This window comes from Leopardus geoffroyi, chromosome D2, assembly GCF_018350155.1.
Source record: "Leopardus geoffroyi isolate Oge1 chromosome D2, O.geoffroyi_Oge1_pat1.0, whole genome shotgun sequence".
NCBI classification, from domain to species: Eukaryota; Metazoa; Chordata; class Mammalia; order Carnivora; family Felidae; genus Leopardus; species Leopardus geoffroyi.
Genome location: NC_059334.1, coordinates 29,744,450 through 29,769,997, shown reverse-complemented (window position 1 = coordinate 29,769,997; position 25,548 = coordinate 29,744,450). Strand labels below are relative to the sequence as shown.

The following is a 25,548-nucleotide window of genomic DNA, read 5'->3' as shown; positions in this document are numbered from 1 at the left end:
TTAAAAAATCTCAACTTCATTAAAACCTGTGGAAATGAAAATGAAAATTACAATATACCATTTCATACCTATCCGACTGGCAAAAATTTAAGTCTGATAATACGCATATTGTCAATGATGTAGAACAACCAGAACTGTTGTTATGCGATGTTGGTGGGAATGTAAGTTGAAACAATTCTTTTGAAAAAAATTTGATATTACTATAAAGTTGTTGTACATACTCCACCAACAATTCCATGCCTAGACACACTCATGCACCAGGAGAATATATTAGAATGTTTATAATAACATTGTTCATATCAGGAAAAATTGTACATCAATAATACAATCTTCTAGCCTTATAGTAAAATGCTATATAGTGATGAAAATGAGTGAATTAGAGTTACATGCAATGTCATGGATATAGTTTTTAGAGAAAAGATTCAAACAGCAGAAGAATATGTATGTTACAATTCCACTTACATAAAAAATACATGTGAATTTCACTAATATTACTTTTTAAAGCTGTTTATTATAGAGATTTTCAAACAACACAAGTAGAGACGCTGTATAATGAACCACCATACACATATCACTTAGCTTCAACAAATTATCAACAAACGGCAAATGTGTTTCTTTTATATTCTCCATTTTTTCCCGCCTTGAATTATTTTAATGGAAGTCTAGGATTTTGTGTCATTCACCTGTAAATACTTCCATATCAATATTATATAGAGACATAAAGATATGTTGTAAAACTATGAAGAAAAACCATTAAGAAAAATTTAAAGAGAGGGGTGCTTGGGTGGCTTAGTCAGTTAAGCATCTGACTCTTGATTTTGGCTCAGGTCATGATCTCATAGTTTGTGGGATCGAGCCCCACATCAGGCTCTGCACTGACAGCGCAGAGCCTGCTTGAGATTCTCTGTCTCTCTATCTCTGCTCCTCCCCTGCTCACTCTCTCTCTCTCTCTCAAAAATAAATAAATAAACATTAAAAAAAAGAAAAATCTAAAGAGAAAACACAAGATTTGAGCTCATGGTTATTCTGAGATGGGAGGAAGGGACAGCATTAGGAAGACAGTGGTCTTAAAAATAATGGATATGTGGACACATAGACGTCTATGCTATTATTCTTGTATTATGCACATATATGTATGTAAATATTCTTCAGTATCTATTCAAAATATACTTTAGAAAACAATTCAGACAATTCAGTCTGGTGATCTTTGTCCACCCTGGGAGTGTATATGAAGTCAAGAGACTGATTAAAGAAAGTTGGTAGGCAAGTAGCAAGGACTTGCAGAGTTTCTGGAGTTTGTGGGGATAGAGAATTTATACCAAACTCTTGCCTCAAAAACATTTAAGGTGAAAGGATATTTAGTATTGCCCAAGAAGGAAGGACAAGGAGAGAGGACTTCAGTGGAAGGAGCCTAAATTTCCAAAGTTTACAAGGGCAAAGATGTCTTCCCATGGGCCAAGTGGACACCACAGAAATTAGCCTGGTTTTCCACCTCAGAACAGATCTTGCCTCAAAGCACTACCAACTAAGGTGAGGTGACTACAATAGAAGTCTGTGAGGAGTGTACTGTTGGAATAAGAACTGAGAAGCAGGTGCTAAAGTGTTACCAAAGAATGCAACATGGGGAAGGTCCCTCCTAGTAAGGATGCCTCTGAAGAAATTGCAAAAATTCTCAGCACGGAGACAAACAGCAGTTTGTTAAAACACAGATGTCTAGGCCTCACTTTCAGAGATCCTGATTCAGTAGGTATAAGGTGGAATCTGCGAATTTGCATATTCACTGAGGTCTCAGATCATGCTGACCCAAAGTGTTCTAGGAGGCTCTCAAAATGTCACCTCTGCCCTTCTCTGGACTTATCCCAAACCATTTCCTCTTCTCTCTTTATGTTCTAGGGATACCAGTTCTTTTAATTCATTGAAGTCAACAACGGTCTTACAAACTCAAGGCCTCCAAATTTGCTATTCCCTCACCCTGAAACACTTTCCCCAAACCCCACTTTGCTGAGCTAACTCCCAGGGATCTTTTATTTCTGAGCTTAAATATCACCTTTTAAGAAAACCTTTCACAGCCTACCCATAAGGTTTTGTGCCTTCACTATATGCACCATCCTTTATAACATTTATCATAATTGTAATTATATAATAATTTTGGTGAATTTTTGTTTATTGTTTGTATAACAGTATATGGCACACTGTAGGCATTTAGTATTGGTTGGATAAATGAGTGAACGAAGGCATCTAGATTTTCCCAAAAGGTAGAAGAAAAAGCCCCTAAATAATGTAATATTTCAAAATATTTTTATATTTTTTCACTATGTATCATATATAATTATTTCTAATAATATTTTTGTATTTCCCCTGAATCATTTAAAATATCCTTTGTCTTTATAACTAATTTATTTTCTGAGCACATCACTTGCAGGCCAAGGTCCAGAAGTAGCAATAGGAAAACGAAACAGTCAAAGCAGGCACTGACATCTATAAAGGGTAAATTTGTGTTGCTTCAGAAGGTTGTGTACAAGCAACCATACTTAGTGTGACGCAGCTGTACATTCCTGGGAAAAGAATTTGAAGTCAGGATACAAAAAGGGATCATGGCCATTTGCTGTGAATTCCTGCAGACTCTTTCATCTGTGCATAATGTATGAATGTACTTCATTTTCTAAGACAACTCCTCCAATGAAGCTATGTCCAAAATTAAGCTTTCAAAAACACTACCTTCAGTGATATAGGATCTCACCTCTACAGAACAAGATAATTTCTGCCCAATTAACTTGGAAATCAACAAATATACCAAAGATGATTTTTCAATTTGCTAAACCAGAGTTATAAGAACATGGAAAAAGTGCTGATTACACAGATACAAGGTTAGACCTCAGTTGCCAGATATACTTGAACATTTTCTTGCAAAAATGAAAAGGATATTATTCTCCTTGACTGTCATATTCCCATATGGTAAACTGAAATGTCTCATTATTATTTTAATGCATTTTTAAGGAATTCTCTGGATCAAAATCTGTGCCCCTGGATTCTGTGTAGACGACTCAGGAGTTCCAGGCTTCTTCCATCCCAATGCTTTTCAATTTCAAAAGCTCTAATTTTATCTTTCAAAAATATGTGTTTGTAGGGGCACCTGGGTGACTCAGTAGGTTAAGCCTCCAACTTTGGCTCAGGGCATGATCTCAGGGCTTGTGGGTTTGAGCCCCGTGTTGGGCTCTGTGCTGACAGCTCAGAGCCTGGAGCTGCTTCGGATTCTGTGCCTCCATCTCTCTCTGCCCCAACCCCACTCACACTCTGTCTCTCTGTCTCTCTCTCTCTCTCAAAAATAAATAAAAGTTAAAAAAAAATTTTAACAGAGACAGAACACGAGTGGGGGAGGGGCAGAGAGGCGGAGAGACACAAAATCCCCAGCAGGCTCCAGGCTCTGAGCTGTCAGCACAGAGCTCGATGTGGGGCTCAAACCTAGAAACCGTGAGATCATGACCTGAGCAAAGTCAGACGCTTAACCGACTGAGTCACCCAGGCTCCCCCCCGACCCCGCTGCCACCCAAATTTTTTAAAATATGTGTTTGCGTGTGTGTGTGTGTGTGTGTGTGTGTGTGTGTGTGCGTGTTGGAATAACATGTAACAGATTCATTGTGGGGAGAAAAGTGGGAGGAGGAGTTACTGCTAGAAGAAGATTGGAAAACACTACTCCAGTCTGGCACTAGTGGAAGTTAGTTCCAAGTGTTACCTGCTTATATATAGTCCCTTTGTAATTACAGAGATATTGTGTCCAGATTTCCCAGTGTCCAGGTCATTCCTTGGAATGTCTCCAGTTCCACTACCCTCCCATTTGACCTTCAGTCCTGCATTTCCAACTGCCTATTTGGATATCATCTCTCAGTCTCCTCATACTCAAATTATTAACCTCTGCCATAAATCAGCCACCTCTTCCATTTTCTTAGCCCTTGCCAATGACCCCATTATAATCTCAGGTACCCGTCTTCAAGCATGTGGAGTAGCATTTTTTACTCATCCTTCCTATCCAGTAGTCACCAAGTTTGGTTTTATTTCTTTTCTTCTAAATCTTGCTTGCTTGCATTTTTCTCTGCTTTCCCATTGCCCCCATTCAAATCTGATCAGAGCATCTGATGCCTGGGCTACCTTCCTCAGCTTCCTAATTGGCCTCTTGACGCCATTCTTTTCAAGTCTAACTCATTCTTCCAGACTAATGCTACTTAAATGCCCCCTTTCATCTTGGTACTTCCCTATACATAACATTAAATCGTTTCCAGGTGGTTTTGAAACCAAGTCTGAACTATTCTGCTTTGCTTTCAAGGTTCTGCAAAATCATCTGGCTCTACTCTCTTTTCAAATTAGGTCAGTCTCCTCCCTGTCGTATAAAAATATTACCACTCCAGCATCGGTGCCTTTATGTAAACATGTTAAGTTGACCTGGCCTAAAAGGACCCATCCCTCTGCCTACTTCTTCGATCTTCCTCTCATCTTTGCTCATCTTTTACCCATGTTCTTCACATAGTCAAGTACTTGCAGTTCCTTGAAAACACTTGTCTCTAGGCCTTTGCACTTGCTTCCTCCTCCACTGATGGTCTCCTCAAACTAAAGAGACACCTCCTGTGTGAATACTTCCTTTATCCTGCACTCCAGGCAAAATAATCACATCTTCCTTGAAGCCTCTATGGCATTCTACACATACTTCTGTTATAGACTTTATCACACAATATTGCAATGTTTTGATTACATGGTTGCCTGATTGCTCTTTTAGATTGTGAGCTACCCTCTCAGAATAGTTTTAGACTTGGTTTCAAAACAAGGTCCTTGACCTCCCATAGCTCACAGTTGTTTTGTACTCCCAGTGAGTCACTTTAGTAATTCAATAGGTATTTGTTGAATGAATGAATAAATGAGTAGATTTCTTCCTAAATCCTCTCGCTCCTTCTCACCTTAGATGTCTGAAGCCTTCTTTGATCTTTCTAGTCTTCCATCCCTTCTCTGAAGCCTGATAGTTCTTATGGTTTCATACTGTAAACATTTGGATGATCTTTTAAAACTGAATCCCAAGCTCCTTGAGGGCAGGGACAAATCTTATATTGTCTCTGTCATTGCAGTAAACACAGTGCAGAGCACATAGTAAAAGCTAAATATATATTTTTCCAATTACAGTTATATAAATTGTGGACTTAGGAAAATAATGATTGCTAATAGTTAACCTGGAAAATTCTAAAATTTTTTTCAATATAATTGCAGTCATAAAATGAAGTACTAATTCATTCGGAAACTATTTAGTGAATACCTAGGAATTTCCCGGCATCAAACCAGTGGTTGAGATACAGGCATGAATTCAATCAGTAAGAAAATTCTTCCAAGTAAAACTAGTATTGCTACATAGAAGCTGTGTACATTTTTTTTTCACTTTTAAGTTTGTAAACTTGTAATTGGTTAAGTAGTTTTTGAGTGACTACCAGATAACTTTGTTTTTTGGGGAATGGGTATCTTATAATTCTTCCTGGCTGATTTTTCTCATGGGAGCACTGAATTCTTTTTTTTTGTATCTGAGATTGTCATGGTCAAGAAAGAGGGAGAATCAGTTCTGAATGATCTGGTCTAGTTTTTTTGTTTTTTGTTTTTTGTTTTTTTTTTTTTTTTGGTCAACCCATGTTCAAAAAGTAGTGGGTTTAACAGAAAAGTAAGTTGTACATGTACTCTAACTTGAATGCTCCCCAGCTTACTTAGGCCAACCAGATGTCACTGAGTAGTTTCTATCATGGTGCTGTGATGACATCTGACCAGCATTACCAACCAGAATCCTAGAGAGTGTCATCAGGCATGCTTAGGGTAGAAAGGTAGATACTGCTCTGTGTGGTACAATTTCAACCCTTTCCATATCTTAGGTCAAATGACTCACTCCTGATTTAAATCTAAATTTAGTTTCTTGTTTTCCTGTTTCTTTATGCATTAGTTTACTTAAAATTTCTCAGTGACTACTAAGGGTCTGAAACTGTGCTTGGTGCTCAAGATACACAGGAGAACCACTGCCCTCAAGGAGGTCATTTGGGTAACTGGATAGTAGTGTATACACCATTGTAGAAATAATATTTAATATTGCCTTATGTTGCCTTTGAAAAGCAAAATTCAGTATATGAACACATCTTTGGACTAGAATCTCTTGAATCAATATGCAAATATGAATAAAACTATTATTATTAATACTATTACTGTCCCATAATACCTATAATATGAATACTGTGTAAGAAAAAGACAAGGCCCTGTTTACACACCTAGAATAAATGTTAAATAGTAATTAAGTCATATTCTACTAGTAAATAAATGGTTAGGAAGGCAAAGTGACTGTTACAGGATTCTAAATACCAGTAATTGTCTACAAAAGCAATACACATAAAGCAGTTTATTCATATATTATTACATTATAATATTAGGGTTTGCAAATATCACCCTGGGTTTTGTCAGGCCTGAAGCTCATAAATGTGGAAGAACCCCTTAAAAAATAAAATAAAATTAGACCACAAAGTTAGGAAATGCTTATGCGAATGAGGAGCCCTGAAGCTTAAGCTTCATTTGCTTTGAAGAAAAGCTAACTGGTAGGCACATAAAAGATTACTATCCTCTCTACTCATCAGTCATATTAGGGAAAGATTTGGACTTTAAGGAGAATAGTGTTCATTAAGCTGATATCAAAAAGTTTATAATAAATACAATACATGTAAAATGAATCTTTAAATTGATCTTACTAGGCCACAGCCTTATTCTATCTTTATTTTATTAATCTTTATTCTATTATTTGGCTTTCTTTAAAGTTAAAAAAATGCCACAGGTATTCATTGAGTATAGATCTTAAATACTTTCTTTTTTTAAGCTTCAGGCTATAGACCTGTGCTATCCAATACCATAGTCACCAGCCACAAGTGGTATTGGGCACTTGAAATGTGGCTGGTGCAACCAAGCCTGAATTTCAAATTATATTTAATTTTAATTAAATTTAAAAACTGATACTGAATTCCACTCTTAGGAAATTTTGAACTATGTTTGGAACAACTTGGGTATGTCAAGCTACTTTTTCAACTATAAGTGTTATGAAATCTAGATGCAGATCAAGTATTTCCTAGGAAAATTTAGCAGTCAAATTGAGATGTGCTGTTTATAAGTGTGGAACTCACACTGGATTTTAAAACTCTAGTATGCCAAAAATAAGGTGAAATATTGTATTAATAATTTTTATATCGATTACCTGTTGAAATCATAATATTTTAATATGGTGGTTAAATAATACATAATTATAAAGTTAATATCACCTGGTTCTTTTTATTTTTTGGAAATCTGGCTACTAGAAAGTTTTAAATTGCACATATGGCTGATACTGTATTTCTATCGGAGAGTGCTACGTTAGACTCTTTTTCTCAAAAGGAGTGTGTAATTTCTGAAACCACATGCTTAAAAGATAGACGTAGGAGGATCCGGGTGGATGCAAAGCAATTACCAAGCATTACTAATGGGACATTTTTACCTTACTTGAGGTGGTGGAATTCCTACCACTATGCAATCCAACTGTACTCTGGTTCCTTCTGGAACTTCTCTGCTCCGTAACTTTTGAGTGAACCGGGGAGGTTGCCCCAGAGGTTCTTCATAGTACAAAGATGAAGGTGAAGACCCAGGGGTGGTGTCTCCACCAGCTGCCTCACTGGCAGCCAGCTCAGCTTCGCGCCTCTTAGCTTCCTGCCGTTCAAGGGCGTGATTCACTTCATTATCCCTAGTATCTGCAGGGATAGGGATGGGAACAGAAGATCTTTCTCTTCTTTCTGAGATATCTGAGAAACTGGAGCTATTTTCCTGCATAAGTTTGTTTTGAGATTCCAATTTACTCTTGTGGTTTTTGCAGGCACGAGGTCTAATCCTTTTGGAGCTATGGGCTTTGAAAAGGGAAGACAGCTCTTCAATGAAATCGGCAGCCTTATTTAAGAATACTTTTTTGGACTGGGTTTCAGAACTATACTGTGGCCTTTTTGCCTCGTGAGAGCTCTCTCTAGAGCTAGTAGAACCTTGAGAGTTATCCTGACAGCAGTTGGGGTCAAAACTTGATTTAGGTGAGTGTTTCATTTGATCAGATGAAAGGCGTTTTCTAGCTTGAGCATCATCTGCTTTCTCCAAAGGGTCATGATTGATGGCCAATCTTGCCAGATTGACACTTTCATCTAATTCCTCTTGGCTCAGGAAGGCTGAAAGATCTGGAAGGTCATCTTGGCCTCCTCCCCCTTCAGCAGCTCCAGAAGGATTGCCAAAATGGAAAGGGTTGGAGGAAGGTTCTGCTCGACTCCTTTCATTGTTTCCCCGGTGTCTAGTTTCTGCTAAATAACTCTCTCTTAGAAGCTGAGATATGGAAGTAGAAGCTTCTACGCTGTCGTCTTGCATGCTGTTACAAATAATAACAAGAACAAAAAGTTTCAGTCATTTCTGAAGAATAACAAGTCTATGTTTATTAGAGCATGATGGATTCTTAAGAACTTAAAGTTTGAAATAAAAAATTGCCTAATTTTGATACTTCTACAAAATTTCCATTGAAGACTTAAAGATTAACCTCAAATTGTAATATGAAGAGGAACTGAATGAGATTTCCCTGTAATATAAAATAAAAGCATGGGTGATAAGCACTGAATTAAATTCTTTAACACAAGTTCAGTTGTGAAAGCTATAATGTAACTATAGTGAGATTAAATGCAATCTCTAAGCATAATTTTGATAACATCTGTAAAGGGCTTTTAGTTATAAAGACCTTTCATACACAGAAATTTGCTCCTTTACCTTGAATGTAATAAAATAATAAAAATGAAAAAGTTTTTCATTTAATTCAGAAAAAACCCTACATAAACTGGTATTACCTCCTATTGCTTCAAGACTTTTTCATTCAGCTTCACCCACACTGGTTTCTTATCATTTCTTAAATGTTCTAAAGTCACATCTGAAATGCCTCAGAGCATTTGTACTTGCTGTCACTTATACCTGGAATGCTCTTTCTGACAATCTTATATGACTCATTTCTCACTTCCTTAAATTACCTGGTCATCTATTCTCTCCTCCATGATTCCTTATTTATGACTCAACGTAAGGTGGCAATCTCCTTCTAGCCTATACTTTTTACCCAGTTTAGTTTTCTCAGTACCAGCTAACTCTATGAGAAATCTTACACGCACATTTTTTAAAATGTTTATTTATTTTGAGAGAGAGAACGCAAGCAGAGGGGGAGGGAGAGAGAATCCCAAACAGGCTCCATGTTGTCAGTTCAGAGCACAACTTGGGGCTCAATCTCACAAACGATGAGATCATGAGCTGAGCTGAAATCACGAGTCAGAAGCTTAACCAACTGAGCCTCCCAGGAGCCTCTCTGCAGGCACATTTTTTAGCAGCTTGTCATTTTCCTTTTACTACTAGAATGTAATGTCCACCAACATAAGGAATTTGATCCCAATAAATGTTTAGTGAATAAATTCTTCTTTGAAATGGAAAAAAAATATACTGACAACATAATCTTATTTACTTACCGAAGACATAAATTTGATATAGTTCGTGAATATAAATAATGTTTTTGTTTTTTGACTAGAGACAAGTTGTTTAAGTTCAATATTGTTTACAGGTTCAATCTGCTCTTGAAAAGTATAATGATTTAGCCTTTTCAAATAAGGTATAATTAATTTAATTTCTACAAAGATAGGAGTTAGAGCCTAGGTTTAAAAAAAGTCTCTCGTATTAACATTGGTGAAGAGGGGTTATAGGAGACAGGGAAATGAAGTGCAAGACAGGACAACCTATGCTACATTTCACTGTATACCCTTTCCTCACTTTTGAGTTTTAATTATATGAGGATATTACTGATTCGAAAAATAAATAATTTTTAAAATATTAAGAAAATACTACCATAACTTTAGTTCAAAGCCCCCTGGACTAGAGAGTTTGGTAATGCAAAGCACTTTTATATTATTAACCTTTTATCATTTATTTATTCACACATTTGCTAGAGGGATGGCAAACTTGTGACCCGTAGACTGTTACTCCTCTTTCTTTCCTTAAATGATACAGCTAACAGATTACAGTGCTCTTCCCATTGATCTTGACTGTCTTAACACTCCACTTCTTCAGCCACCACTAATCAATCAGAGATGGTAATAGAGCTGAAGGTTGTTTGCCATTTTTGGCTACTATGTTCTAGGCCTTATGCTGGGAAGATGGAAAGGAAAGTAATCTTTCCTCTTAGGCTTTATGATTCTATCACAAAACTTGTTTTGGTTCACTCCTTTCCCTTACATGATAGCCTCACTTCACATCACAAAGAAGGCTTCCTAGGAACTGTTCTAATTCTCAAACTTTTAGAGTGCTGTCCCAAACTAACCTCAATTGGCAAAGTAAGCAGTCACCTTGAGAGGGCAATTAGAGATGGCTAAAGAGATCACCGACAGCAAAATATTTTCCCACATACTTGTTACTGCCTGAAATTGCACTACTGGAGTCATTTGTTTGGGTGAAGTCTATTGTGCCTTAAAAAAAGATGAACTGAAAATGCAAAGGTGTTGGATGGGTGCAAAGATTTATCTACAAAGATATTCATCACAGTATAGATGATAATATTAAAAAATTGAACCATGTTCAATAAGCAATTAGTTAATTAAATTATGATATACTCATTAAATAGAACTATCTACCATTTTTAATTTGGTAGAAAACTAAATGATATACAAAATAGTATATGAAAGTATAATTGATATCCCAATTGAAAATGTGTCCCATTTGTGCATTAACTTTATAAAAGAAGAGGTTTTTTTTTTTTTTCCTTTTTTAACGTTTAATTATTTTTGAGAGAGAGAGACAGAGCATGAGCCGGGAAGGAGCAGAGAAGGAGGGAGACACAGAATCCAAAGCAGGCTCCAGGCTCTGAGCTGTCAGCACAGAGCCCGACTAGGGGCTTGAACTCACAGATCGCGAGATAATGACCTGAACTGAAGTCGGATGCTTAACTGACTGAGCCACCCAGGTGCCCCAGAAGAGGGTTTTTTTTTTTTAATGTTTATTTTTGAGAGAGATTGAGTAAGAGCTCTGAAAGGGAAGGGAAAGGGGGAGGGGCAGAGAGAGGGGGACAGAGGATCTGAAGCAGGCTCTGTGCTGACTGACAGCAGAGAGCCTGATGTGGGGCTCAAACTCATGAACCGTGAGAACATGAGCTGAAGTTGGCTGCCTAACTGACTGAGCCACACAGGCATCCCTAGAAGACTTAAAGAAAGATATGTGAAATAAGGTGCAAAATGCTATTTGAAATGCAACTGAAGTACTAATTCAAAATCCTTCTCGTTTGTAAATCAACTATTTCATAGTCTTGTGTGAATTTCTGCACATACAGAAACCTTGATCAGATCCTTGAACAGTGTGGGTTTTAGAAGCACCAACGCTTATAATAAAAAATCCACGTATAACTTTTAATTCCTCCAAAATTTAACTGTTAATAACCTACTGTTGACCAGAAGCCTTGCCAATAACACAGTCAATTAACACATATTTTGTATTATATATGTATTATATACTGTATTATCACCATAAGGTAAGCTAAAAAAAAGAAAATATTACTAAGAAAAGCATAAGGAAGAGAAAATGTTTTTACAGCACTGTACTGTATTTTTAAAAAATCTAAAATAGCCTGTGTATAAGTGGACACATATACAATTCAAACCCATGTTGTTCAAGGGCAACTGTATTTAAATGTAAAGGGAAAATGAAATAATTTATAAATAAGAATGGCCTCCTATTAGGTGAACATTATTGTATATTGCATTTATGTAACTTCATCTCTAACTCTGTATTCTAAGATGGCTTTTATCTCGAGGCAACATGGAATGAGCATTGGTCTTGGAATCAGATTGGTTTTCAAATTCTGGGTTCATGAACTCTTAGGAGTTGTGTGACTTTGAGTAAATCACTTCTTTGAGCTTTGGATTTCTCATCTGTAAAACATGGATAATGTCTATTTTCAAGGAGAGTGAGGATCAATAACATTATGAATGCAAACCCTTAAAACAGGGCTAATCCCTATAATGGACACTCAAAATCATGTTAGTAAAATATTTAGGTAAAGGTGATGTTAATGTTGAAAAAGTGTTAAAATTTTTATATTTTTGGTGAAAATAGGAAAAAAAATACTCATAAATGGTATTCACTGCTCTCCACAACCATTTTTTTTTTCTTTTTGAAAGAAAAGTTAATTGAGGTGTGAATGTGTGCCTGCTCTGATGCTTATGGTCATAAGAAATTATTATAATAACAAAACCTTCAAGTATTCAAAATAAAGAGTTGCTTTATGGTCTAATTTAACAAATGTTTAATTAATTTCTTTAATGTTCTTTAATGTAGTATTTATTACTTAAAACTTTGAGGTTAGATGGGCATTGAAGATGGCATCTTTTGGGATGAGCACTGGGTGTTGTATGGAAACCAATCTGACAATAAATTTCATATATTAAAAAAACTTTGAGGTTAGATGTGATTCAAATCCCAGTTCTGACACTTTCTGGTTGTATAAACTCAACAAAGGCGCTTAACCTCTGTAAGCTTCAGCTGCCACATCTACAAAACAGGGATAATAACAGTAGTCATCTCATAGGTCGAAGTGATGATTAAATGTGTTTGGCATTTAGTAAATGTTCAATAAATGGTAATTATTATTATTATTATTGCTATTATAAAACAACTATAGTGACATAGCATGATAAGAAATGGAAGTAGAACTAGTGAAGTGATTGACCCAAGGACAAACTTTGAAGAGAAACTGAATTCCATACATGTAGCTAATTCAGCACTATTTATATTCTATTGAAACACATGTAGTCTCATGAGTGAACTGTGCTGCCTTCAGATCTTTGTGTATATTTTCTTTGCGTAGGCCGCTCCCTGTCCGCACTTCCCTTCACTACCTTACTGGGCCAAGTTACTGGTCTTCAGTTCTTAGCTGAGACATTTCTCTGGGATTTCTTCTTTGTTCGGGGTTGGGTACCTGTGCAATGTACTCCCAAAGTTTTCTGTCTTTATCCCCAAACACAGCACTTATCACAACATATTAAATTTGCCTATTTACTTTTCTGTCTACTTCATTTTGTTTTTGTACTCCATTATCTCTGTGCACACACAGCACATAGAAGGTGATCAGTAAATATCTGTTGAATTCTTTTGTTCATTAGAATTTCCTGCTAAATCAATTGTTGCTTATCTTTTATTTTAGTTGCAGGATAAAGTAATATTTCTATTTACGAAATCATATTTACAAAGAAAACTTCCAGACACAAAGAAAAATATAAACTGGTAAAGGCAGTAATAACTTCAAGGTGACTTCCAAATGAAAGTTTATTTATGGTGGGTAAAATAACTGGAATTTTGCTTTCTTTTCATACCAGAAATATCAAGAACATCTGATTATAATCAGAAACCTGGGTTTAAATCCCAACACCAATACTAAATAACTGTGTTATACTGAGCATGTCATTTAAGGTAACTTAATCTCTATTATTCCCATCTTTCAAATGGAATAATAACAATTCCATTTCAGAAGGTTCTCAAATGAAAATGCATGTATAAATTGTTAAGCTGATAAATATTCTCTACAATAAGAAATAAGAAATGCATCATTTTTCTCTTTCAAGCATTAATTTTAAACTATTTGTTACAAAATTTACACTTTTAAAGAGCCCAAATACTTTAAAAAAGCTATTATGTAATATGTGGTCCGGGCTGGCTTTGTCTGTGCCACAGCATTTCAGGGAGGACCCCTTCTCCTACTCTGGACTGATGCAGCCCTCACCGGAAGGCCCGGTGAAAAAGCCTTTGTCTTTTCTCACAGCACTCCAGGGAACCGGCCTCCTTTTAGGTCAGTCAGAGAAAGACAAATACCATATCATTTCACTCACATGCAGAATTTGAGAAACTTAACAGATGAACATAGGGGAAGGGAAGGAAAAGTAAGATAAAAGTAGAGAGGGAGGCAAATCATAAGAGACCCTTAAATACAGAGAACAAACTGGGGGTTGACGGGGGTGGGGGCTTAAATGGGTGATGAGCATTAAGAAGGGCACTTTTCCGGATGAGCACTGGGTGTCATACGTAAGAGATGAATCACTGGGTTCTACTCCTGAAGCCCAGACTACACTGTATGTTAACTAACTTGAGAATAATAATTAAAAAAAAAAGATATAATGGATAATGTAGCTTTCATTTATTCATCCAGTATACATCTCTTGAGCATCCACTATATGCCAGGCACCATTCCAGGCACTATGGATTCAGCAGTGAACAAATGACAAAGTCCCTACCCTCATGGAGTTGATATTCTAGTGGAGAAGACATAACTGTTAAGAAGAAAAATAAGGCAAGGGAATAGAGAATGAAGGGGGAGAGAGAAAGGTATGCTATTTTAGCTAAGATCAGGCATAGCTACTAATACAGTGGGGAAGTCAGCCATGTGACCATCGTGTGGGTGGGAGGATGAGAATTTTTAACTCAACGTGTCAATGTGAAGGGAGGTGAATGTTTGCTGTGTTTGAGTCAAGCCCAATGTGCCAGGAGGTGAATGAAAAAGAAGAGTAGAAGAAAAAGAAGTCAGTAAAGTATAAAGTTAGATCATGTGAGGCCTTGCAGACCATGGGAAGGTCTTTGAATCCTAGTACATGTGTGAATGGGGAAGCATTTTAAAGTTTTGAGAAGCAGATGACATGGATTTGAAAAAAGTTAATCATGGCTGCGATGCAAAGAATCAAGTTGAAGGGAGCAAGTGCAGAAATGAACAGATGGGTCAGGGGTGTACTGCAGTATGCTAATCAAAAGATGATGGCGGCTTGGATCAATGAATGGTATCAGTGGGAGATGGTGAGAAATGATCAGATTTGAGGTATCTTTTCAAAGTAGAGTCCGTACAATTTGTTAATGGACTGAAAGATACGAGAGAAAGGGCAGAGTCAAGGGTGACTCCAATATTTAGGACCTCAGCAACAAGGTGAGTGGTGGAATCATTTACTTGGATGAGCAGGTTTCACGAAAGGAAATTAAGAATTCTCCTAGACATTTCATCTGAGATGTTCAGAGTGACACTGGACTTTGTTTCCTCCTTTCTGCTTCTTACAAAATTGAAACATTTAACGCCACTTTCAAAATAAAAATGAGCATTGCCTTTGAAAACAGATCATGGGTAAGGTTAAATTGTCCTAGGTTGGAAATGAAACAGTTAATGTGGCATAAATAATCAAGACGGGGTGCCTGGGTGACTCAGTTGGTTAAGCGATCCACTCTTGATTTTGGCTTAGGTCATGATCTCACGGTTCTTGAGTTTGAGCCTCACATTGGACTCTATGCTGACAGAGTGGAGCCTGCCTGAGATTCTCTCTCTCTCTCTCTCTCTCTCTCTCTCTCTCCCTCCCTCCCTCCCCCTCTCTTTCTCTTTCTCTCTCTCAAAATAAATAAACTTTAAACAAAATAATCAAGATAGACTTTAGTAAATCATATAAATTAATTTAGTGACATAGAAGGCTTATTGAATGTTCTTCACTTAGCTAAATACCTCTATTTCACCCCCCCCCACCCCCCGCCCTAGGATTTCTTTTGAAGAGACCATCTGCCCTGAGAACTCACTGAAAATGTAAAGGTCTGGTTCATAATAACAAAACTTGATGCTGGTACCTTTGGGCATATTTTTCAACTCATGTTAACTCAGCACTACTCTTCTGTAGGCTCTAAAAATAACTTTTTGGAAATATCATATGGTATACACCCATCTTTTGGTTATATGAATATTTAAACTGGGACATTGACCAGAGAATTGGCAAAGCCTAGTATGAAGTAACTTGGGGAACACCTGGGTGACTCAGTTGGTTGAGTGACTGACTTCGGCTCAGGTCATGATCTTGCAGTTAGTGGGTTCAAGTTCACTGTTGTCAAGGCACAGCTGGCTTCAGATCCTCTGTCCCATTTGCCTGCTCCTCCCCTGCTTGCACTCTCTCAAAAATAAATAAACATTAAAAAAAAGCAGTTTGGCAATATGTATTATGAGAATTAAAATTGTTCACACCTTTAAAAAAAAAAGAAGTAACTTGGACTCAAACATAAATACTGAAATTTTCTGGCTATTAAGTATCATTAGGTATCTATTGTATTGTATTGTATTGTATTGTATTGTATTGTATTTTAAGTGGGATCCACACCCAATGTGGGGCTTGAACTCATGATCCTAAGATCGAGTCATATGCTCTACTGACTGAGCCAGCCAGGCACCCCTACAATATCATCAGATATCTAAATGAGAAAATAAAGCTGGTTTCTAGGTAAACACAAAAATATCTTGATATATAATAATTATTTACGTAAAGAGCTGGAATAGGACAAGATAAGACAACTTTAAGTAACTCACCTCTAGAGTGAGGATGAGCAGAACTACCCTGCTTACATCATAGGTTTGTTTGTGAAAGCACTTCAAAAATGTTGGGGTGCCTGAGTGACTCAGTCTGTTAAGCATCTGACTTTGGCTCAGGTCATGATCTCACAGCTTTTGCCTTTGAGCTCTGTGTGGGTCTCTGTGCTGACAGCTCAAAGCCTTGATCCTGCTTCAGCTTGTGTCTCTCTCTCTCTCTCTGCCCCTGCCCCACTTGCACTCTGTCTCTTTCAAAAATAAATAAACATTTAAAAAAATGTAGACTACAATGCAAATTTAAGGTAATCATTTTCTGCTGATGTGTAATTATTATACCTAGAATGTTCTTTTGGGGAAGAATCATCAACAAAATTAGGCTTTGCTCCCTCTCTTTAATGCTGGTATTGACCTGTTTGTCTTGCCTTCTCTTTCCCATTATGTCCCACACAATAGAAGTATCTAACTCAGTTCTTTTGGAGAAACTTGCTGGGCCAAGAACCAAATCCCATTACATAGGAACTAGTCCTGGAGAGTTGAGTACAGATAATCTTTTAAAATTTGGCTGCAGATGGGATGCACTTTGAGGCAAATCTTTCTTCATTGTTATGGTTTCCATCCCCTAAGACAGTGATCACCTCCAACTTAATTTTATTTCTAATCTATTTTTGGTGTGAGTGACATTAGTAATTTAATAAGTTAGTATATGTTGCATTATTAAAATAAGGACATGAAATATAGGGAAATATGTCAGTAGCAATACAGAAATAGTCTGTGCACCATTGTCTCTTAATTCCTCTTTCCATTTGAAAGAGGAAAAACAGCAGATAAAAACAAATACAGACAAATGTGTACATTAGAAGAGACTGTTGAGCTAAAGAGACAGAGCAGAGCTAATACACAGAGGAAACAGTGGGAATCTGTTTAATTAGGGACATTGCTTAAAGGGCAGGGGTTAAAGGAAGGAAACGGTTTTTAGATAAGAGGCCAAGGGTGAGTAAACCATTCTCTTATTATTGTTTTAATTGAATTGGTAATGGCAGGAAGGTAGGAAAGAAAGTAAAGATTTAGTCTGAGGGGGAGAAAAGAGATTGGCTTCTGTGAAACATACTTTTGTATGTTTTCATATACAGAAGAGGATAAACGTGTAGGAAAGTACTACAATAAAGTTAAATTTTGGGCTTTGTCAAACTTTGGGCTTTGTCAAACTTTGACAGAGAGCAAAGAAACTGTGTAAAAGTAAACTCTGCAACCTGAGGGAAGGCTAATTAAAGGCAAGCGAGAAGGCTTCAGGCATAGGATCAGGAAAGGGTTTGGTGGCAGTCACAAAAATGAGGTTTTATATCACCCTCGAGATTTCACCATTTGCGGTGAACTTAGCTTGTACACAAGACATAAAAAATGAGTAAATGTTAATCCACTTTAAATAAGAAAAATAAGAAAAAAATAGAACATTTTCATCCTCTACAGCCTCTTCATATTTGTGTCAATTTTCTTTAAGTGATGAAGGGTTGAAAAAGATAGCTCCCCCAATTACATGGACATAACATGCTTGCTAGATTGGGAGAGGAGCAGGTGCCCCAAAGAGGCTTGGGATCTCAAGATCTAGTTTTAGTTCAAGAGCTTGGTGGGAAGACTCTGCTGGGGCCCTCCCAGAGGATGTAGTGCATTGTGACTCCAGTGAAGGTGTATATAGCACGCAGCCTGAGCTTGTCAAGGTGACTCTGGTTATACACGAGCTCTACAAACTCTCTGCTGACTGCAGGTAAATAGTCATACAAACGTTTGTGTCCACCAAAAATGTATCTGTTGAGTATAAGCTCTTAAATTTTTAAAGACTATTGTGTCTGTACTTGGGTTGTCCCATTTAAGCCAAAGCATAATTCCCTAGCAGTTTTAAGAGCTCTTTGTCAACTATGAAGCACATAGACCTTCTAGAAAATATCTCCATGGTGCTTGATTCTTTTATATCTCTTAAGAGAGGAAAAAAGATACCTTTTTTCCATTTTTTTTGTCTTATTATGGGCAATGACACAATGCAACAAGCAATGCCTTTGTCATATCTCGATGTCAATGAAGGAAACTACTGTAATTATTCTGGGGTTAGCAGTATCATTTGTCTTGTATTTTCAGGTTAGCAAGCTGAGTTCATTACCTCTATTACATATAAGGAATTAACTGTTGAAAAATTTAGCTGTCACTTTAGTTCGTTAAAGCCCTTTCACAATGAAACCTGATTTATGTGCTGCACTATTTCTTCAAAAGTAAGTTGGAAAAACTATCTCTATGAATTCCAAAACCCAGTCTCGAGTAAAAACTCATTCAATTTTTGGTGTCTGTGAATTGCGGTTCTGAGTCCATTCTTTTGAATATGTGCCTTTGTAAGCATACTGTAATAGAAACATGAAATAGAGCCTGTATTCTAAATTACAGATATATGGAACAGGAGCTTTAACACATTATTATGAGTTCCAGTAGCATTAGCCATATTCTATAAGTGGGAATGGAGACAAACTTCCAGAATTTGGACAGTGTCCAACTGTTTGTTTCATAGTCCATTATTGTAAGATTCTGTAATGTCTATAATTTTGCCTCCTACAAAGGAAGTCTAATGTGTATATATTTCAGATCTCCTGGAATGGTCTTGAATTTAAATATTTTGTTTGTTGTCAAATCCTGTGTCAGACAGGATATCTTAATTTTTGTTTAAAAATATGTTTGTTATAGCTGTAGGTATAGACATTCTCAATATCCTACAAAAGGATTATGGATTTTATGTGCACTTAAGAGTTATTATTAAGGAGAGACTAAGAATTTGTGGCAGATTCTTTATTTAGACTTTGTAGAATTCATGTCATCATTACCAATGTGAAAGTAATTGAACCATAATTTTTTGAGAAAGAAAACTGGGTAGATGTTTTGTTCCTTTCCAACTGATTGATTCTAGTATCTTTAACAAGTATGAGTAAAAATCTGTTGATAAAATAATAACATTTCTTAACACCATTACTGTAATGTTCACTTTTTGGGAATGGTAATGTAGATTAATTCATGTTCTCTTTTTCTTCGCTTGTATGTTTTTTTAAATATAATTCAAGATGTGCATCTAATTACTGCTAATAGTGCAATCTACCAGGCCAAACACTTGCCACTGACTGTCAAGTGTCTTTTTGATGCAGCTGAAGAGAGAGAGAGAGAGAGAGAGAGAGAGAGAGAGAGAGAGAGAAAGGAGAAAGAAAGAGCAATGTCCTTTGAGCAAGACTTTCTGCAGCTGTTGTGTACATTAATCCAGGGAGCAGATCTCCCAACACTAAATATAGCAAGCATATCCTTTTACATGATAAAAAAAATTTTAAATGAAAGTCTTTAACTATAGAGTCATATTATTTTAGATTTGAGTTCCTTTAAAAAGGAAATAGGCATTGCACACATATTCTGTATACAAATACCATTATTTTAATAAGTGAATATGTGGAAATGCCAGTGATGTATGTAACATGCCACAACTTCCTCTGTTGAGATATTTTCCCTTAGGACCCAAGCAGGTTGTGATCTCCGTGAATTTCATCAATCCCCTCCAAAATCTTTACATGTAGAAAACTTTACTTTTCAAAAAATTTTGTGTCCCATCATACATCATTAGGAAGCCTTCCTAGGTTTCACTCTAAACAACAGTAATTAGGTCTCTGAAATGTCCCTTTTCCCATTGTCAGTGCCTGTTTTCAAAACACACTTGAGAACTTAAATCTGGATATTACCTTTCTTTTTTTTAGTTGACCCAGATGAGGATGTCCAACCCAGGCAATCCACTGTGATGATAATTATCCAAGGAGAACTTTTAGATGAAAGCACAGGAGAAAAAGAAAGTTCTTCACGCCCTTGGAAATCGAGAGTAGCCGTCCATAGAGAGTGAGGAGTTAACCTTAGTTTCAGTGAAGATGGCTGTAAGAAGCTGGACAACCTGTCACCACCGGAGCCAGAGCATTTGTCAGCTCACAGGTCCCAAGTTATTTTGAGCTGTATAAACCATGTGCCTGTGAAACATTCCACCTGATTGGACAGGAGAAAACTGAGCAAAGGGATTCCATAGCAGGACAGCACCTATGCATGGTAGGGGTCAATCAGTTTTTCTACCTATAGAATTTCACTTTTAGCTAGAGGCCCAAGTTGTTTATTGATTTATGTTTGGAATTAATGCTAAATTCCTGACACCAGTTCCATCTGTCAAAGAAATTGGCATTATTTTTGAAATACACCAAAATTCTTAATTTTTAGGAACTTTAATTTTAATGGGAAATTTATTGTCATTTAACCGCTGATACATTTTAGGAAATTAGGCTATGAAAATCCAATATAAAGCTGAAGCCTAACATCTTAAAGTGGAGAGTTTTTGAAGTGTTTGTCCAAAAGCTAAGCAAAAGCAGAGAACATAATGAACATTAAAAGTTGTTAGAGATCATCAAAAAAAAAAAAAAGAAGTGGAAAGAAACATCTGCCTGAGAATAAACCCAGTAACAAATTAGTTTGAACAAACTTCATCAGAAAAACTAATCAGATATTGTTTAAAAGTCAAAACTACTATGTAATAAAATAGATTACAATTCCTATTCTTGTATTAGTATCTAGAATAACATTTTGTATATTATTTTGAAAAAGTCTATGCCATATGTCTTTTTTCACAAGCATTGCCAATCAATAAAAATAATGCTTAACCAAACCAACATCTGCTCAAAACCTACTTTGTCAAAGTATAGTTTTTTTGATATTAATTTCATACATTTTCAGAATAGAAATTTGAGGAAAAAGAAGTTAACCCCATTGCTTAGTACAGATTAAGTATGCTATAACATCATTAATCTTGGCAGCAGCCTGGGTTTTGAAAATTCAGATGTCATTGGTTATTTTTTAAAAGGATCATCCTTAGATTTGGCTAGCCTAAAATACATTGGCTTACAGCTAGCTTCTTAATTAAATCACCCAGTGGTTTATAGGAATTCTTCCCATTCATTTATTCAACAAAAATTTACCTAATGCCTATTATGTACCAGGTGCTGGGTATGTGCACAAAATAAACCAAAATTCTTGACCTTATGGAATTTACTATGAGATCTCTTTACTCTTTTCAGTCGTCTTGAGAATCCCTATTGTATACTGACTAAATGTAAAATTTCTTTGTTTATTGTGAAACATCAGAGGTTTCACTACTTTTTTATGGAGCTTTGTATTTACACAGGCAAAGTGAAAAAAAATTCAGGACAACTTTTCAGTAGTACAAATTGAAAGTACTATTACTGGGGAGGGAAAATGGTACCAAAAGAACTGGATTTTGTGGATAGGTTGTTTTTATTACCATAGTAATCCAGTTCTCTAATGACAGATTCCTTTGTTCTCTTACCTAATCCTGTGCTGATACCAACCTCAAGGCTACTTAATTGTGTTTCTGCATATATTTCTATTTATACGGCTCCAACAGTATCTTTTTATTTAAAGGTAAGATCTTCACCTCTATCCCACTCAGACCTTGAGGCCTAATCAATATAACTGCTGCTAGGTCTTTGTTAGGGATGTAGGAAAGTGGCACCTCTATTTCAGATAACACATAAATGTGCTACGATTTGATTTTCTAAAAGGAAATGCATGCACACACTGTAAGTAAACACATTTCTACTTCCATACAAACTATGCCATGAGAAGATAGTGTACACAATTTTCTGAACTCTTTGAAAAAAAAACTGGATGTAAATATTTAAAATAAATATTACTTGGCAACTGTGGACATTTTGCTTACAATACATCAAACTTGTATTCTAGATTCTCGTTTTTTAAAATTAGTTTTTCTCCCAAGTAACACAGCCTCTAACCTGGGTATCATCATAGTACTTATGTAAACATTGTACCACAAACCTACTCAGATTTTACCAGTGTTTACTGATACAAAGAATAATTTTTAAAACTTAAAAAAAAACATTCCAACAGAGTTAAAAAGAAATTTCATAAGTGACAAGTAAACACGAGGTTACATGCCCTAAGCCTTCCTCAGAAAGTTGAGTGGCCTGTCCAACACATGTGTTTATTGTGGTTTGAACATGATCCGGTGCTTGCCTTCAGCTGTTTTCTTAATTCAGTCACTCAGCTACAGAAACAATTTACTCACATTGGGATGATCCACAGCAATACCAAGGAATCTGGGAGATCTATGACAGAGGAAGTCTTCACTTGGAGGATAAGCATCCGAAAATGTCCGTGCTAGTAGATTTGTGTGAAATTTTATATTTCTTATTTTCCTATATTGCTATGGATTTTAATACTTTAGAAGAAATTGCTCACATATACCAAACTTTCAATAAGTTTTGCTTAAAGTTAATATATTTACATTGACTTACCCCCCTCTCATATCAGACAAAAAGAAAAAAACCCTCTATATCTTATTTTTAAAGGACAGAGACATGTATGTATCTCCTAACCTTTGTTAATGAGAATAATATGCCAAAGACAAGTTCTTGTCCATCCAAAAAGAGGTATGTATGGTGGATTATTGAGAGTCTTATACAAACCCCCTGATACAATGTAATTGAGAAATACAGTTAAATCCTTGCAAAACTTCTTTTTCGTCTAAACGGTATTGAAAATGCTGGCCCAAAACTAAAATCGAAAACATTAAAAAAAAGCTATAAGCTGAAAATCTTTTTAGTTTTTAAAACTAAAAACATTTTTTAAAACTATAAACAGAACACCTACTTTAAAATGTTATCCTGAAAAGTAAATCTGTGTTTACCTGGAGGAGAAGCGCCATTCCGATATCAATCAACCAGGATCATCCAAAGTCCAAATCTCACTGCCTAACTGTGTCAGCCACAGAAGTATCATGAAGGAAATGTGATACCACCCCAACAGAGTAATGAAGGGTATTTACAGGGTTCCGTGGCAGATCCAGGGGACAGTCGTTTAGAACAGATTGCTCTTTGAGATCAACTTTAATAACTCAGTCTGCACGATGTTCTTATCCTGGAGGGATGGTGGGGGTGGATAATGACTAAGATGACTAAGGAAATAGACTTTCTTGATCTTTCATTAGATTAGATGAAAAGGATAGTAATGATGGAATTTTAAAGAATGAAGCATAAGAATGGACAAAATATCCATACACAGGATGCATATGACATGTGTAAATACCCTTTTTTGATATAAAACTAAGAATATGGTTAATACATTTATTAAAGTAAATATGGGAAAACAACTATTATAATACTTAATGTGTGTGCCTCCAATTTTAGAGTAATTAGATTATAGCTTTACTATGTGGTTTCCACGAAAACACAATAGGACTTCTTTGTGCTTTTGATACAGAGAACACATCAATGTCTACACTTTAAACAAAAAAATTTTTTTAATGTTTATTGATTTTTGAGAGACCAAGAGACAGAGTGTGAGCAGGGGTGGGGCAGAGAGAGAGAGAGGGAAGGAGACACAGAATTTGAAGCAAGCTCCAGGCTCTGAGTTGTTAGCAGAGAGCCCGAGGCAAGGCTCGAACCCACAAGCCATGAGATAATGATCTGTGCTGAAATCAGATGCTTAACTGACTGAGCCACCCAGGAGCCCCCTCAACGTTTACACTTTTTAGAAAAAATTTATTTTTCCAATAAGAAAATTTGCATCCCAGGGCGCCTGGGTGGCTCCGTCGGTTAAACATCCAGCTCTTAGTTTCAGCTCAATACTTGATCTCACAGGTTTGTGGATTTGAGCCTGACTGACAGTGCAGAACCTGCTTGGAATTCTCTCTCTCTCCCTCTCTCTGCTCTTCTCCCATGCACGCATGTGCGTTCTTTCTCTCTCTCAGAATAAACTTAAAAAAAAAATCTGCTTCCCAGAATTTTTAAAAAGAGCATCTGTGATTAACACTAAGTTACTGAAGAAATTTAAAAAAATTAGTATCATGTATGTAATCCCGAGTATACAGTTGATTCCCACTTCTTACCACATTAATATGATTATAATAGCACGCATATAAACATATCATCTCAGTAGAAATAAGTTAACATTTCTTAGCTCTGTGCTGGTTACTAGGCTAACCTCTTTATGGACATTGTGCTTTATTTCATGTATTCCTCCAACAGTCAATGAAGTAGATACTGTTATAATTCACAATTTACAGATCAGAACCTGAAGCTTAGAGGTTAAAAATTTGCCCAATGTCACACAAATGAGTAACTGAGCCAGGATTAAACATAAGGCCAACTATAAGTCTATGTTCATAGCCACTGCAAATATTTAAATACTCACATTTCTAGTGTACTTGTGAAAAAAAATTAGGGATAAAAATGAACAAATAACATACTCTCTTTTAGTCAGCATTTTAGAAGAATGCTATATAGAATTTTAAGTTTATAATTTTTCTGACTGAAACAACCTCTGAAGTTTTTTTGTATGACTAAATAAGTGAACAAAAAGAGGAGAAAATATAGAAGGAAAAAGGCAAATGCTCTCAGACAGACTCTATCTGCGATATTTTAGCTGAGAACATGAATTGTTATAAAGAATGAAGCATTGGGTATTAATGCTGAAAGGTAGGGCATTGGAAGACAGTCTGAATGCTTTGACAGACTTACTGTTTTTTTGTTTCTGTTTATGATAGTCATCTTGCTGAGACCATTTAAAAGCTTTGCTCTTCTGAAAGTAAATTTAAGTGCTCTGGTGTTACTTCTCAGCACAGTGATATGGGTCAATAAATATTTTGCAAGTTAGGGATAGGAAACAACAGTTGAAATATTCTCTCTTAATAACATTAGCACTGAATATCTTAAATGCCAGTATGCCAGGCTCTGGGTGATTCCACTCAGATTCTATTTTTGGGCAGCACTGATAGCTCAGCAAGCCAAAAACAAAGTTCAGTGTTCTTACACATGACCCAAATAATCACATTAACACTAACGATATGAAGGAAAGGAAATGGGAATTAACATTTCTTCCGAGTGTACTCTAAGCTGGGAGCAATACTTGGAGCAACCCTACAAGGTATGTTACTTGTGAGTTATAAGGAGGAAATGAAGGTTTAAAGAAATTTAGTTTTCCCCAAGTCACCCAACCAGAAACCTGCACAGCTGAGTGAATTC

General features: G+C 36.3%; 1 protein-coding gene across 6 annotated transcripts in view; it reads right to left on the bottom strand.

Moving 5' to 3' along the window:
* Positions 1–25,548, bottom strand: part of MYPN (myopalladin) — a 119,796-nt gene that overhangs the window by 69,283 nt on the left and 24,965 nt on the right. For 5 of the 6 annotated variants that reach the window (XM_045437568.1, XM_045437567.1, XM_045437564.1 and 2 more), the window contains one exon: positions 7,526–8,428. In XM_045437568.1, the coding sequence (XP_045293524.1) occupies positions 7,526–8,428 (903 nt within the window). Of the gene's footprint in view, positions 1–7,525; positions 8,429–20,196; positions 20,471–25,548 lie in introns of those variants that run through there. The other variant, XM_045437569.1, reaches the window with a different exon arrangement.